General features: G+C 55.0%; 1 protein-coding gene across 1 annotated transcript in view; it reads right to left on the bottom strand.

Moving 5' to 3' along the window:
• LOC116948562 (integrin alpha-6-like) overlaps nt 1–15,906 on the bottom strand; it is a 45,234-nt gene that overhangs the window by 17,531 nt on the left and 11,797 nt on the right. The window contains exons 2-9 of the mRNA XM_032965328.2: nt 13,571–13,695; nt 10,138–10,217; nt 7,117–7,378; nt 5,183–5,317; nt 4,517–4,724; nt 3,363–3,556; nt 2,440–2,528; nt 1,720–1,853 (exon numbers count right to left, since the gene is read on the bottom strand). Coding sequence (XP_032821219.1) covers nt 1,720–1,853; nt 2,440–2,528; nt 3,363–3,556; nt 4,517–4,724; nt 5,183–5,317; nt 7,117–7,378; nt 10,138–10,217; nt 13,571–13,695 — 1,227 coding nt within the window. The remainder of the gene's footprint in view (nt 1–1,719; nt 1,854–2,439; nt 2,529–3,362; nt 3,557–4,516; nt 4,725–5,182; nt 5,318–7,116; nt 7,379–10,137; nt 10,218–13,570; nt 13,696–15,906) is intronic.

Below are 15,906 nucleotides of genomic sequence, written 5' to 3' on the forward strand. Positions count from 1 at the left end.
GCCTCGCCTGGTATGCAGGAGGTTGTGGGTTCGATCCCGACCCTGACGCCTGCTGCTGTTTATTTGCAGTTTGCGGAGTCTCTCTCTCATCATCATCACGGTGGCTATGAGGTGTTAACTACCTCGCCTGGTATACAGGAGGTTGTGGGTTCGATCCCGACCCTGACGCCTGCTGCTGTTTATTTGCAGTTTGCGGTGTCTCTCTCCCCGTGGTCACATCGATTTTTCCGTGGGTCCAACCCCGGTTTCTCCCTCCACATTGAGAATTAACGTCACGCGTTCAGAGTATTTGGCTACGGCTGTAAATTTCCACGCGACAAGCCACTTCGTTTGAGCGACCACCTGGGATCGTCAGGTCGCATCTAAAATGAGCTATACAGCTCAGTGGGCCCTACCTGCTAAGATTTTAAAAAATAGTTCCGTTTCGTTGTTTATTCCTAGGCAATGCTCGTTTTTGTTTATTTTTCATTATTTTTTTGAACATAGCTACGTGACTTTACCGAAAGACCCAAATATTATAATGCTTACACGGTTAAGAGACGTTTCTGATTTGCTACATTTGTATTTTTGGGCTTTCTACTGCGCAGAGTAAAGGTGCAGCGTCTTGCTGGCAGCAGCGCTGGTGGAGAACTTCCACTGGAGAACCCCTCCAATGCTCTCATTGTTGTTTAGTTGTCGTTCCACCCCCCTCCTCCATCTCCGTTTAGCACGGTTGGCTACGCACGGTGCGTAAGAAGTTCAACGGACACACACAACACATACACACCACACACACCACACACACACACCACACACCACACACACCACACACACACCACACACACACTACACACCACACACACCACACACACACACCACAGACCACACACACCACACACACACCACACACACACACCACACACACACCACACACCACACACCACACACACCACACACACCACACACACACCACACACACACTACACACCACACACACACACACCACACACACCACACACACACACCACACACACCACACACACACCACACACCACACACATACACCACACACACACACACCACACACACCACACACACACACCACACACATCACATATACACCACACACACACACACCACACACACACACCACACACACACCACACACACACCACACACACACACTACACACCACACACACACCACACATACACACCACACACACACACACCACACACACCACACACACACACCAAACACACACACACACCACACACACACCACACACACACTACACACCACACACACACCACACACACCACACACACACCACACACACACTACACACCACACACACACACCACACTTTACCCCACCACACGTGACCAACTAAACCTACTAACACTGCTTGAACTTGTGCCCATCCCCCGTAGTCCACGAGTCCAGACCAAATCCTCTCACCGGTCGGTACCGCCTGGGGACGGCATTGCTGCGGAGGCCCCTACTCCCCTATGTGGCCAATAGCGGTGAATTACGCGGCAGCCCTTTGGAAACGAGCGGGAGTTGTCGTACGGTCCTCTCTCATCACCCGTACAAATACCTCGCTGTGTAATGAAATGCTTTGCTTATTCAGGTGTGGTACCAACACGCGTCTGTCTGTGTGTGTGTGTGTGCCCTGGCTGCGGGAAGACAGCGGTGATGGCAGTGGCCACAACGTGATGGCAGTGGCGGTGCCCGCACCTGATGATGGCCACCTGCTCGGACAGCGAGCCCACGGCCATGTCGGGGTAGCTGTTGCCGTCCACGTCGATGCCGCCCACCACCGAGTAGCCGAAGAATCTGATGGGGCTCGAGAAGCTCTCGCCATCGATCACCTGCAGCAGCGCCCCCGAACGGAAGGTCCCCCGGGGTTAATGCTCGTTCGTTCGTCTGGGTGGATGCGTCGTAAACCCACCTCCGCCCATCGGGTAAGGCTCGTCACGCGAACAAGACGTGCCAGTTGGTTACCGCAGGCGGTCTACGGTGTACGACGCTTATATGAAGCCACCATCATGAAAACCCGCCACCACCCGACACAGCCAACTAGTAAGGGTTCGTCACGTAAACAGAACGTGGCCAATTCGTCACTAGTACAGTACACCAGTAAATGTTGTGGCTTGGCTCCCCAACACACCGGGTTTGCTGTACTCGTGACGAATTGGCACGTTCTGTTTACGTGACAACCCTCACTAGTTGGCCGTGTCAGGTGGTGGCGAGTTTTAACGACACATTCATATATTTATGCGATCCAACCCAAAAAACCTCTAATATGGAGAATTATCCTTCCAGGGAGGGGACGGGGGGGAGGAGTGTGGAAACAGGGATGCGTACAGCCGGTACGGTGACACGAATCCGGAAACAGTGCAACGCTTGATTGCTTTGCCTGGGTAACGTCACGACGGGCGAGCGTAGGATCGTCACCTGGGTGGCTTTCGGATTGAGCCCCTGCGAGCCTCCGTGGTAGATGAAGACCTTCCCATGGCCGTCGTACGGAGCTCCCACCGCCACATCTGCGGAAGGCGGAGGCGGCGATTACACGCGGAGAGAGAGAGAGAGAGAAAAGACACGAGCACAATCGTCATCATCGCACTCCGTTCGTGACGCGTTTCTCTTGTTGGGTTCAGATGCGCCAGGGAAACCGCAGGCTGAGCTGGAGGGCGGGCAGGAGCGGTGTCAACAATTGCCCGAGCTCTCTGGCCCTACATTTGGATGTTTAGTGAGTGTGTATGCATGTGCGAGGAAAGTGGAGTACCAGGAGAAACCCCTCCCCCGCACCCCCCCCCCCCCCCCCCGTACGGTTAGAACGCCGATCAAATTCGAGCCACTTGCTGTGTCTGCCACACCCTTGCCAAAGCCAGCATAGAAGATTCGGGACGTTTTACAAATGTGATCAATCCACCAACACCTCGCTACCTGCACAGTGCAGCGCCCGTCCACACCACACATCCCTGCAAGAACATCCCCGCTCCGAGAGCGGCGAGATGTTAACTACCTCGCCTGGTATGCAGGAGATTGACGCTTGTTGTTTGCGTGTCTCCCTCCCCGTGGTCGCGTGGATTTTTCCTCCGGGGTTTCTCCCTCCACATCCAGAATCAACATGACGCCTTTAGAGTGTTTGGCCACGATACATTTCCACGCGATGATGATGATGATGAGCCACTTCGTTGAGCTAGCATTTGTGATAGCCACGTCGCGTCTGGAAAAGAGCTACGCGTAGAGCTCAGCGGCGGGGGCCTTACCTGGTAAAATAAAAAAAAATCGTTTATCGTTTTTAAACAAAAAAAAACAGTTTTCAGGCTTCCCCGCCTACAAACGGTTTAGCGCCATGGCGGCGATGGACGCACCTGGAAACCCGTCCTGGTTGAGGTCGCCCACGGCGGCCACGCAGAGGCCGAACATCGATGCCGTGGTGCCATTGAGGCGCAGGTGGTACTGGGCGTCGAAGTTCCCGTTCTTGTTGAGGTAGATGTAGGCCGCCCCGCCGATGTGCTCCTTGATGTCAAAGAACTGCGGCGCTCCCACCACCAGGTCCTTCCAGCTGCGCGGAGCGAGGGACACGCGGGAGGGGGGGTGGATCATGAGTCGTGTGTCAAGTCTCCCCGGTTGTATGTGTGTAGGGGAAGTGGTGGTGTAGCGGTCAGCGCTGTACTGCGCCACTGAAGCTATGGCGTCCCCGGGGGGTTTGATACCCGCTCAAGGACACCAACGACATCGGTGGCGATTATCCAAACCGGTCCTCGGCCTCCCCTAGGTCGACTCGGCCTCAAATGAGGACCCGGTGCGGTGTGTGAAACAACGCCGCTTAGGGAGACAAAGGCCCACTGAGCTATCTCTTTTTCGGAAGCGATCTGTCCACAAATGATAGCTCAACGAAGCGAATTATCCCGTGGAAATGCATAGCGCACAAATACTCTCAACGTGTGATGTTGACTCTAAATGTGGAGGGAAAAACCGGAGGACCTGGGGAGAAATCCACGCGAGTGAAGAGAAGGTGACTGAGCACCAGCAAGTGAGCAAGCGACCGGTATGACCGGAGCGACCCGAGCGACCGGAGTCACCGGAGCGACCGGAGTCACCGGAGCGACCGGAGTCACCGGAGTCACTGGAGCGACCGGAGTCACCGGAGCGACTGGAGTCACCGGAGCGACCGGAGTCACCGGAGCGACCGGAGTCACCGGAGCGACCGGAGTCACCGGAGCGACCCGAGCGACCTGAGCGACCTGAGCAACCTGAGCCACCGGAGTCACCAGAGTCACCGGAGTCACCGGAGCGACCCGAGCGACCTGAGCGACCTGAGTCACCGGAGTCACCGGAGTCACCGGAGTCACCGGAGCGACCCGAGTGACCCTAGCGACCTGTACGACCGGAGCGACCTGAGCAAGCTGAGTCACCGCAGCGACCGAAGAAACTGGAGCGGAGCGACCGGGGCGACCGGAGCATATTCGCCGGATGTGCCGGGGCCCCCCGGCCGCTGCGCTGCGCCGGGCGCGGGACCCACCCGTCGTTGTCGATGTCCACGAGGGCCACGTCGTAGCCGAAGGAGGAGGCGAGCTGCTCGCCGTAGAGGACCTGCTCGCGCTCCATGCTGCTCGGCGGGCTGATCTTGAGGAAGAGCACGGCGCCCGTGTGGTTGGCGCGCGGCGCTCCCGCCACGAACGTCTCGCGGCCCTTGTCCGTGACGCCGATGCCCGACTCCATGGAGAAGCCTGCGCTCCGCGGGGAAGTCACAAGCAAACGGCGCGGCCTTTCACTCGCGGTCTTCCGTAAGCGCCCACGTCGGCCGTGGTCTATCCACTGCTGGACGAAGGCCTTTCCTACCCGCCGCCAACCGCCACCGCCGCCTCTCGCTCTTCGACCTCGCGACGCGACAATTCACGATCTTATGGTGGAGGGTCCGAGTCTGTTCCACAGGGCAGCCACACAATTCCGCCCGCCCCCTCCACCCCATGGCTCCTCGCTGAGCCGGGTGGGGGGGTGGGGGGCCTCCCCGATAGGGAGTAGCACCCCCCCCACCCCCCCCCCTCCAGGGTTTACTGGGTGGGGGGGGGGGGTTGGGGGGTGCTTACCCGGGGGGGGAGGGGGGATTTCCTTGGCGGGGAGGAGTGCCCCCCCCTTCCCCAGAGTTTCCCGGGGGGGTGGGGGTGGAGGGGGGCGGGGTGGTTACCCAGGTAACTGTTCTGCTCCACGGGGACGTCGTTGCCGTTCTTGATGCGCTCGTCGCCCGTCTCGTAGGGGCCGTCATTCAACACCTCGCCCCGCTCCACCAGCGTCAGGTTGATGGCGTCCACGTGCACCACGCCTGGCACGCCACACGCACGCGCCCACACACACCGCACACACACACCACACACACCACACACACCCATATACACACACCCATATACACACACCACACACACCACACACACACCACACACACACCACACACACACACATACACCACACACACACACACACCACACACACACACCATACACACACACCACACACACCACACACACACACACCACACACACACCACACACACCACACACACACACACCACACACACCACACACACACATACACCACACACACACCATACACACACACACACACCACACACACACACACACACCATACACACACACCACACACACCACACACACATACACCACACACACACACCACACACACACACCATATACACACACCACACACACACACCACACACACACCACACACACACACACGCACACACACACACACCACACACACCACACACACACACACACCACACACACCACACACACCACATACACACCACACACACACCACACACACACCACACACACACACACACACCACACACACACCACACACACACCACACACACACACACACACCACACACACACCACACACACACACGCACACACACACACCACACACACCACACACACCACACACACACCACATACACACCACACACACACCACACACACACCACACACACACACACACCACACACACACCATACACACACACACACACACACCACACACACCACACACACCACACACACACACCACACACACCACACACACCACACACACACACACACACACCACACACACACCACACACACACCACACACACACACACACACCACACACACACCACACACACACACACGCACACACACACACACCACACACACCACACACACCACACACACCACATACACACCACACACACACCACACACACACCACACACACACACACCACACACACCATACACACACACACACCACACACACCATACACACACACCACACACACCACACCACACACACACCACATACACACCACACACACACCACACGCACACACACACCACACACACCACACACACACCACACACACACACACGCACACACACACACACACCACACACACCACACACACACACACCACACACACCATACACACACACCACATACACACCACACCACACACACACCACATACACACCACACACACACACACCACACACACACCCATATACACACACCACACACACACCACACACACACACCACACACACACCACACACACACCACACACACACATGTATGCGTAAGCCAGATGTAGAGCTTCTCCGGCGGGTGCCTCACGGCTGCAAGCAAACCCGGACTGCCGTGCCTCGACTGGTACCTTTGTGTGTGTGCACGTGTGTGTGTGACGAGTCTATGGGTCTCTATATGAGTCTATGGGTCTCTATGTGAGTCTATGGGTCTCTGTGTGAGTCTATGGGTCTCCGCGTGAGTCTATGGCTCTCTGTGTGAGTCTATGGGTCTCTGTGTGAGTCTATGGCTCTCTGTGTGAGTCTATGGGTCTCTGTGTGAGTCTATGGGTCTCCGTGTGAGTCTATGGCTCTCTGTGTGAGCCTATGGCTCTCTGTGTGAGCCTATGGGTCTCTGTGTGAGTCTATGGGTCTCCATATGACGAGTCTATGGGTCTCTGTGGCGAGCCCACGCGTGTGCGCACGTTGAACGTCTTCCGCACCACCCTACGTGGCCGACCGGCGCTAACGCGAGGCTGCAACGGCGCACGTACCGCGCCAGTAGTAGGAGCCGACGGCGCCGGAGTAGAGGTAGTGGGTGTCGTGCGTGAAGCCCGCGTCAAGGCCCTGCTGGCAAACGCCGAACCACTCGTGCGTGGCGGCGCGGCCCTCGCAGAAGTGGTACTGGCCGCCGTGGATGGGGTCCCTCGACTTGTCGCTGAGGTTCTGGTCGAGGAGGTAGCAGCGGCCGATGAGGCTGCGCGACTCCGACACCTGCCCCACGTTGCTCCGCACCTCGTAGCGGTGGGCGCATACCTGCGACCCGGAAAAAGATAACAAAAGGTAATCAACCCCCGTGTAGCCTCGGCGAGCCTTGCCTGCCTTGGGGGTGACGCAGAGAGAGCCGCTGAAGGTCGTCCGGCATGGCGTGGGCTTGCTGCGGCCTCGTGCTCCACAGGGAGTGAAGAGGAGCGAGTCGGTAAGTCTGCGGAGGGCCGACATTTACGCACCGCACCGGGGACTCGTTTAGAGCCGAGTCGACTTCGGGCAGGCCCGCGACCGGTTGAGATAATCGTCACCGGTGTTGGTGGCCTTGAGCTGGAATCGAACTCGGGTCGCCGGGGGGTTCGTAGCTGTGGCGTAGCGCTAACCGCTGCGCCTCCGCTCCCCGCGCGACCGAGGGCCGAGCACCAGACGCAGCGAGCGTCGACAGCTCCGTGTCCATCTCTCGTTGAGCATTGCACAGGGCAGCAGTAACGGGCAATGCCGTGTGTCACACAGTGTGGGTGAATGTCGTGTCACTGCCATGTGTCACACAGTGTGGGTGAATGTCGTGTCACTGCCGTGTGTCACACAGTGTGGGTGAATGTCGTGTCACTGTAGGTGTCACACAGTGTGGGTGAATGCCGTGTCACTGCACGGTGTCACACAGTGTGGGTGAATGCCGTGTGTCACACAGTGTGGGTGAATGCCGTGTCACTGTAGGTGTCACACAGTGTGGGTGAATGCCGTGTCACTGTAGGTGTCACACAGTGTAAGTGAATGTCGTGTCACTGCCATGTGTCACACAGTGTGGGTGAATGTCGTGTGTCACACAGTGTGGGTGAATGCCGTGTCACTGTAGGTGTCACACAGTGTGGGTGAATGTCGTGTCACTGCCATGTGTCACACAGTGTGGGTGAATGTCGTGTCACTGTAGGTGTCACACAGTGCGGGTGAATGTCGTGTCACTGCACGGTGTCACACAGTGTGGGTGAATGTCGTGTCACTGCCATGTGTCACACAGTGTGGGTGAATGTCGTGTGTCACACAGTGTGGGTGAATGCCGTGTCACTGTAGGTGTCACACAGTGTGGGTGAATGTCGTGTCACTGTAGGTGTCACACAGTGTGGGTGAATGTCGTGTGTCACACAGTGTGGGTGAATGCCGTGTCACTGTAGGTGTCACACAGTGTGGGTGAATGCCGTGTCACTGTAGGTGTCACACAGTGTGGGTGAATGTCGTGTCACTGTAGGTGTCACACAGTGTGGGTGAATGTCGTGTGTCACACAGTGTGGGTGAATGCCGTGTCACTGCCATGTGTCACACAGTGTGGGTGAATGCCGTGTCACTGTAGGTGTCACACAGTGTGGGTGAATGTCGTGTCACTGCCATGTGTCACACAGTGTGGGTGAATGCCGTGTCACTGCGCGGTGTCACACAGTGTGAGTGAATGTCGTGTCACTGCACGGTGTCACACAGTGTGGGTGAATGCCGTGTCACTGTAGGTGTCACACAGTGCGAGTGAATGTCGTGTCACTGTAGGTGTCACACAGTGCGAGTGAATGCCATGTCACTGCCATATGTCACACAGTGTGGGTGAATGCCGTGTTACTGCGTGGTGTCACACAGTGTGGGTGAATGTCGTGTCACTGCCATGTGTCACACAGTGTGGGTGAATGCCGTGTCACTGCACGGTGTCACACAGTGTGGGTGAATGCCGTGTCACTGCACGGTGTCACACAGTGCGAGTGAATGTCGTGTCACTGCCATGTGTCACACAGTGAGAGTGAATGCCGTGTCACTGCACGGTGTCACACAGTGCGGGTGAATGTCGTGTCACTGCGTGGTGTCACACAGTGTGGGTGAATGCCGTGTCACTGCACGGTGTCACACAGTGCGAGTGAATGTCGTGTCACTGCACGGTGTCACACAGTGTGGGTGAATGCCGTGTCACTGCCATGTGTCACACAGTGTGGGTGAATGCCGTGTCACTGCACGGTGTCACACAGTGTGGGTGAATGCCGTGTCACTGCACGGTGTCACACAGTGTGGGTGAATGCCGTGTCACTGCACGGTGTCACACAGTGTGGGTGAATGCCGTGTCACTGCGTGGTGTCACACAGTGTGGGTGAATGTCGTGTCACTGCCATGTGTCACACAGTGCGAGTGAATGCCGTGTCACTGCACGGTGTCACACAGTGTGGGTGAATGCCGTGTCACTGCGTGGTGTCACACAGTGCGAGTGAATGTCGTGTCACTGCCATGTGTCACACAGTGTGGGTGAATGCCGTGTCACTGCACGGTGTCACACAGTGTGGGTGAATGCCGTGTCACTGCGTGGTGTCACACAGTGCGAGTGAATGCCGTGTCACTGCACGGTGTCACACAGTGCGAGTGAATGTCGTGTCACTGCCATGTGTCACACAGTGCGAGTGAATGCTGTGTCACTGCACGGTGTCACACAGTGCGAGTGAATGCCGGGTCACTGCCATGTGTCACACAGTGCGAGTGAATGCCGTGTCACTGCACGGTGTCACACAGTGCGAGTGAATGTCGTGTCACTGCACGGTGTCACACAGTGCGAGTGAATGCCGTGTCACTGCACGGTGTCACACAGTGTGAGTGAATGTCGTGTCACTGCGCGGTGTCACACAGTGCGAGTGAATGCCGGGTCACTGCCATGTGTCACACAGTGTGGGTGAATGCCGTGTCACTGCACGGTGTCACACAGTGCGAGTGAATGTCGTGTCACTGCGTGGTGTCACACAGTGTGGGTGAATGCCGTGTCACTGCGTGGTTGTGTCTATATTTACCACAACTTTGCCACCGACCCCAGAGCTCCGCACAACCGATCCCAGCCACTGGTTGTCCTTGGACTCCTTGGACGGGTCATCTGGCAGCGAGAGAGCGACGGTATGTGTGTGTTTCAAGGTGTGTGCGTCTGTTGAACTTCTTTCCCACTCTACGATCGCTTGCGCGCTTCACAGCGCGCCTCCGATTCGCCGGTTAAGTACGGCGCAAAAGGAGTTCAAGCGTGCACACACGTGCTGCGCGCACGTTTCAAATCAGTCGGTTGGGATGGCACGTGGCCAATCATCGCCCCCCTACTGGCGGACTCGTGACCAATCCGCGGGCTAAGTGCGGGGTCATTCTCGTGCCACACGGAGATCGCTGCCACTCCGGGGGGGGGGGGGGGGGTGCTCTTTTTAAAATTTGGAGCCTTGAGTAATTTGGCTGTGATAGGTTTGCACACGACGCCGGTAAGCCACTACGTCGAGACGTCATTTACGATGGCCAGGCCGCTTCTGAAAAAAGAGCTCTTACGGCTCACTGATGGGCCTTACCATGTAAAATAAAATAAAAATACTGTAAAACCTTGGATTGCGAGCATAATTCGTTCCGGAAATGTGTTTGTAATCCAAAGCACTCGTATACCAAAGCACTCGTACTGTATATCAGTTGTGATCACGTGACGCTTGGCCGTACAAGACCTCACTCGTTTATCAAATTAATATTTATTTACAATTTTGGCTCGTCTTGCAAAACACTCGCAGACCAAGTTACTCGCAATCCAAGGTTTTACTGTCATAGTTTTAAATAGTTTTAGTTTAAAATGCGTCGAGATGGGAAAGCGCTCCTAGACGCCCCGCTGTCAAACACAAATTGTGAACATCATTTATGTTTTATCTTTTATGGAACTGAAGGTAACTACGTACACTATTATTGGCCGCTCATCTCCTCAAACGCCGCCCACTCCTCTGATTACTAAAACTAACAGATTGTTTTAATTTAACCAGGCAAGGCCGACCACTTAGCTGTGTTGCTCTTTTTCAGAAGCGAGCTGGCGATCACAAATCATAGCTCAACGAAGTGGCTCGTCGTCGTTGTGTGGACATTTATAGCAACCAAATACTCTGAACGTGTGACGTCGATTCCAAATGTGGAGCGAAAAACCGGAGGACTCGGAGAAAAATCCACGCGACCACGGTGAGAGAGACACCGCAAACTCCAAATATACAGCAGCAGCAGGCGTCATGGTTTGGATTGAACCCACGACCTCCTGTATACCAGGCGAGGTAGTTAACATCTCCTAGCCACCGTGATGATGATGAGAGACACCGCAAACTCCAAATGTACAGCAGCAGGCGTCAGGGTTGGGATTGAACACAAGACCTCCTGTAAACCAGGCGAGGTAGTTAACATCTCCTAGCCACCATGATAATGATGAGAGACACGCAAACTCCAAATATACAGCAGCAGGCATCAGGGTCGGGATTGAACCCAAGACCTCCTGTACACCAGGCGAGGTAGTTAACATCTCATAGCCACTGGAGAGGACAACCACAGATGTCTGAGAATGTTGCTTAATACAAATACGCCCCAACGGCGGTTTTTACTAAAACTCACTAAGCAAAAGTGGTGATGTTTGTTTTTGGTGCAAAAATGTGCAAATACTTCCATCCGATTCCGCAACAAAGCGTGTGCCGCGATGAATCCCGTCCACATCGTGAAGAATGAATGAACGTGAAGGTATTTGCGTATTTATCACATGGATGTTTTGGATGAAGTTACTTTTCCTAAAACAATCATTCGGGTGAAATGAGAGAAGTGTCCGCATGGCTCAGGGCTCAGAGACGTTGATTCGGTGCCGCCTAGACCCTGGGTTCGAACCCAGGTCCTCAGCCACTGTTGAAACTGGGTTCTCTGATCATCTGGGCTTAGTCCCTGAAAGGCCGGACAAACTCCCAGCTCTGAAAATACACAACTCTCAGTTTGTTTTGAAATGCACGCGAACATTTTGTGTGTGCGGAGTACATGAAGGGGCCTCTGTTAACGCGACTTCAGAATTTGCTTGGTTTTATTTATGGGACATTTTTTTTTTTGCCAGAGCTATTAAGTGTTCTGATACCTACATTGTCTTTGTACTGTTCACTTTTAGGCATTCTTTGCACGAAATAGTGCTATAGAAATGAAGACTTGATTGATTGATTGATTCTCTGGTTTAACACTGGTGGAACTAGGCCATAAAGAAGGTCGTCTCTGGTGTAGGACTATCAGTTTCAAAGACAATGCCCATATATTATCAGAGCGTGTTTGTTTGCATGTTTTTCCACAAGCACATGTGGTTCATGAGGACTTGACGCTACAAAAGGTTCCTATTTGGTGTTTGAGCATCTTAACACCTCCTGCTTTATCGACAGAAAGGGTAAATACCTATTCTTATTTTCATACGTTATACTTTTGCACGTTATTTTATGATATTGTTCGTTTCACGAAGGAACGCCTTCATTTAACCTTGTTGCACCCTGCTCATCTGCGGCAGCGGTCACTTTAAATGTCCCGGCAGCGCACCTTATCTCTCCTCATCACTCTTACGGCCATCGCAAACCAAGTCGGCCTCTTAAGAGAGCCCGACCTCGACTCAGATTCGCAACTGGACACGTGAACTCTCTCGCGACTCAGAGAGCTCTAAGTGGAAATTCTGAGTCTCAGAGTGCAACAGAAATACATTTGGTGGTGGTGAGGGAGGGATGGGGAGGGATGGGGAGGGGTGGGGGTGAAACCAAAGGGGCCTCATCAGCGTGCGAGACCACCAGGACGTGGCATCACGTGGCTGGTGTCATTGAGAGAGCGAGAGTGGCTGGTGTCATTGAGAGAGGCAGAGTGGCTGGTGTCATTGAGAGAGGCAGAGTGGCTGGTGTCATTGAGAGAGGGAGAGTGGCTGGTGTCATTGAGAGAGGGAGAGTGGCTGGTGTCATTGAGAGAGGGAGAGTGGCTGGTGTCATTGAGAGGCAGAGTGGCTGGTGTCATTAAGAGAGGCAGAGTGGCTGGTGTCATTGAGAGAGACAGAGTGGCTGGTGTCATTGAGAGAGGCAGAGTGGCTGGTGTCATTGAGAGAGGCAGAGTGGCTGGTGTCACTGAGAGAGGGAGAGTGGCTGGTGTCATTGAGAGGGAGAGTGGCTGGTGTCATTGAGAGAGGGAGAGTGGCTGGTGTCATTGAGAGAGGCAGAGTGGCTGGTGTCATTGAGAGACGCAGAGTGGGTGGTGTCATTGAGAGAGGGAGAGTGGCTGGTGTCATTGAGAGGGAGAGTGGCTGGTGTCATTGAGAGAGGCAGAGTGGCTGGTGTCACTGAGAGAGGCAGAGTGGCTGGTGTCATTGAGAGAGGCAGAGTGGCTGGTGTCATTGAGAGAGGCAGAGTGGCTGGTGTCATTGAGAGAGGGGGAGAGTTCACGACGGAAGCTCACAGTCAGAGTCGATGTCCACGCGGCGGCAGCTGCCAGTGGTAACGGGGCAGCGGAAGAGAGCACCAGTCTGCACCGAGGAGAACCGGGAGTTGGCTGAGAATGACGTCGGAGCCCCGACCAGCAGCCTGCACGAGGTGGGCACGTGGAGGACAGGGAGAGACGCGGGGCACACACGGGGGGGGAGACGCACGGATAAGAGACACGGGGGAGGTGGGGGAGACACACGGTGTGCACGGGGGGGAGACACACTTTGCTTGGATAATAACGTCCTTCCGATGGTTGCTCAGCTTATACCAAACCTTGCAGAGGTACTCTTTGCAGAGTACCTCTGCTGTGGCTGATCATTGTTATAACGCAGTGGGCTCGCACGATATTGTTTTTTTCCAAGACCAAGGTACTCTGTAAACCTTCGGGCTACCATCAAAGATTTGTCCATGAAGCCATCCAGATATATAAACACAGAGACAATTTCCACCGAGAAGATGGGTATAAGCTGAGCAATCATTGGAAAGATGTTATTAGCCAAGCAAAGTCGTAACTTGCTGTGGTGCTTCCATTCTTCCCTACGGTTTGGCTGTTATCTCTGACTCTCTGAGTTGCATTGCCCTGTCAGGTGCCTCTGTATTAACAGGCTGGGGTCTCACTAACATGGCCACCTCTGCTCCCTTAGCCTCGATGTATCGATGGTTCTGGCTGTGTGATGGGCTGTGTGTCTCACTGGCGCGACCACCGTTGCTGTGGTTCTCTTGCGTGGACGCGCTTGCCTCTCACAGTGCAGTTGGCAGCGCCACAGCAGCTTGTGTTACACATAGACATGGCATTAACTTACTAATCCCCCTAATCTCCCTGCCTAATCTCTCCCATCAACATAGTGCTAATCTCCAATTAACGCTGCTGCTGTGCGCATATGCGGGGACGATACTCTTATGCGGTGACGGAAGCTCATTTCATGCTAATCTCTCTCCCTAGTATCTCTCTAATCTCCCCAATTAACACAACTGACGTGCTTGCGTCCGGGGATGGAATTCCTTTCCAGCTCAGACCCCGCTTGCTTGCCCATCGCCACATATATAACTTTGTTGTAACAGCTCTTTCACTGGTTCAGCAGTTCCACGGCTGGATGATATTTTTTTCCGCCTGAGGACGACCGCTTGTGTTGTGATCAAAACGTCATGATATATTATTTTTTGTTTCATTTTATTTTTATACCTACGTGACTTTACCAAAATTACCAAAGAGTATGGATTGCTGCAGTCACGAAAGTTTCAAATCAAGATTTATATTTTAACCAATTGCCCATGTTGTGAGGTTGTCCTAACGGGCGAGTTACTGCAAGCGAATAAGGGATGCTCTGCACGCGTGACGTAATATGTTTGCACTCGCTGGTCACTCTTGGAAACCCGCACTGTTTACGATCAATGAGTTTAGAAATGCCTTTTATATTGTTCTACGTTACCACATGTATTTTATTCGTGGTTATTTTACATTGGCTGATTCACGCGTGATTATTCACCAGTGACTCTCGCGCACGATACAACTTCACACGTTCACCCCCCCCCCCCCCCCCGAGGGGGTGATGTAGAGATGACGAGGCGTAGAGAGACGCACCGCCTACGGCGGAGTCACCCACCCGGGACCGGCGAGCGAGAGTCACGGGCAGGGCGACCGATTGTGGGGCAACCACGAGAACCTGCCGCCGGCACCACCTGCAGAGGCCCACGCGAGCCCCTGGGCCACCCTGACTCTTGGGCCCCGTGGCCCCGCGCCTCGCAAAAGGGCCTAGGCCGAGCGTTCGCTGCAGTCACGACCGAGTGCATTGTGGAGCTGTGGGGTGGAGTTGTGGGTCAGCGGATGGCGCTACGGGTCAAGGGGCAGTGTGAGCTCGAGCTCTCGTGTGCGCAGGGCCGTGGGCCCCCATGTGGAATTGTCTCCCTCGTGTACTTCGCAATTACCAATCGCGCGGTCGCGGTGCCAAATGGCGAATGTGCTGGCTCACGTTTAGTCCGATGCGAAACGCGTCCCACCGTTAAATGCATCGGCGTGTAACGTAACAGTTCATCCTTTCGCACCAACCGAGTCAAACTACCCCGCTTCGACCGCCGACAATTGCAACCTACGCACGCTCGCGTGTGCGCGCGTCGCCGTGAGGTTTCTTTTTTTGCAAAGGAATTTCTGCCCGGGTAAAAGCTGCGGACACGGCGCGTGTCCCGACAGCGGCAGAGCTGCGAGCAAAGGCGCGGCCGCAGCCGCAGCCACAGCCGTCGTCGCGAAGCCCCCACACGCTCGAGGGGGGGGGGGGCCTCGCGCGGACGCTCGGGAATGGAGTGTGCCCGGCT

Source organism: Petromyzon marinus, chromosome 34 (assembly GCF_048934315.1).
Source record: "Petromyzon marinus isolate PM22_M1 ecotype Great Lakes invasive population chromosome 34, UKy_Petmar_22M1.pri1.0, whole genome shotgun sequence".
NCBI classification, from domain to species: Eukaryota; Metazoa; Chordata; class Hyperoartia; order Petromyzontiformes; family Petromyzontidae; genus Petromyzon; species Petromyzon marinus.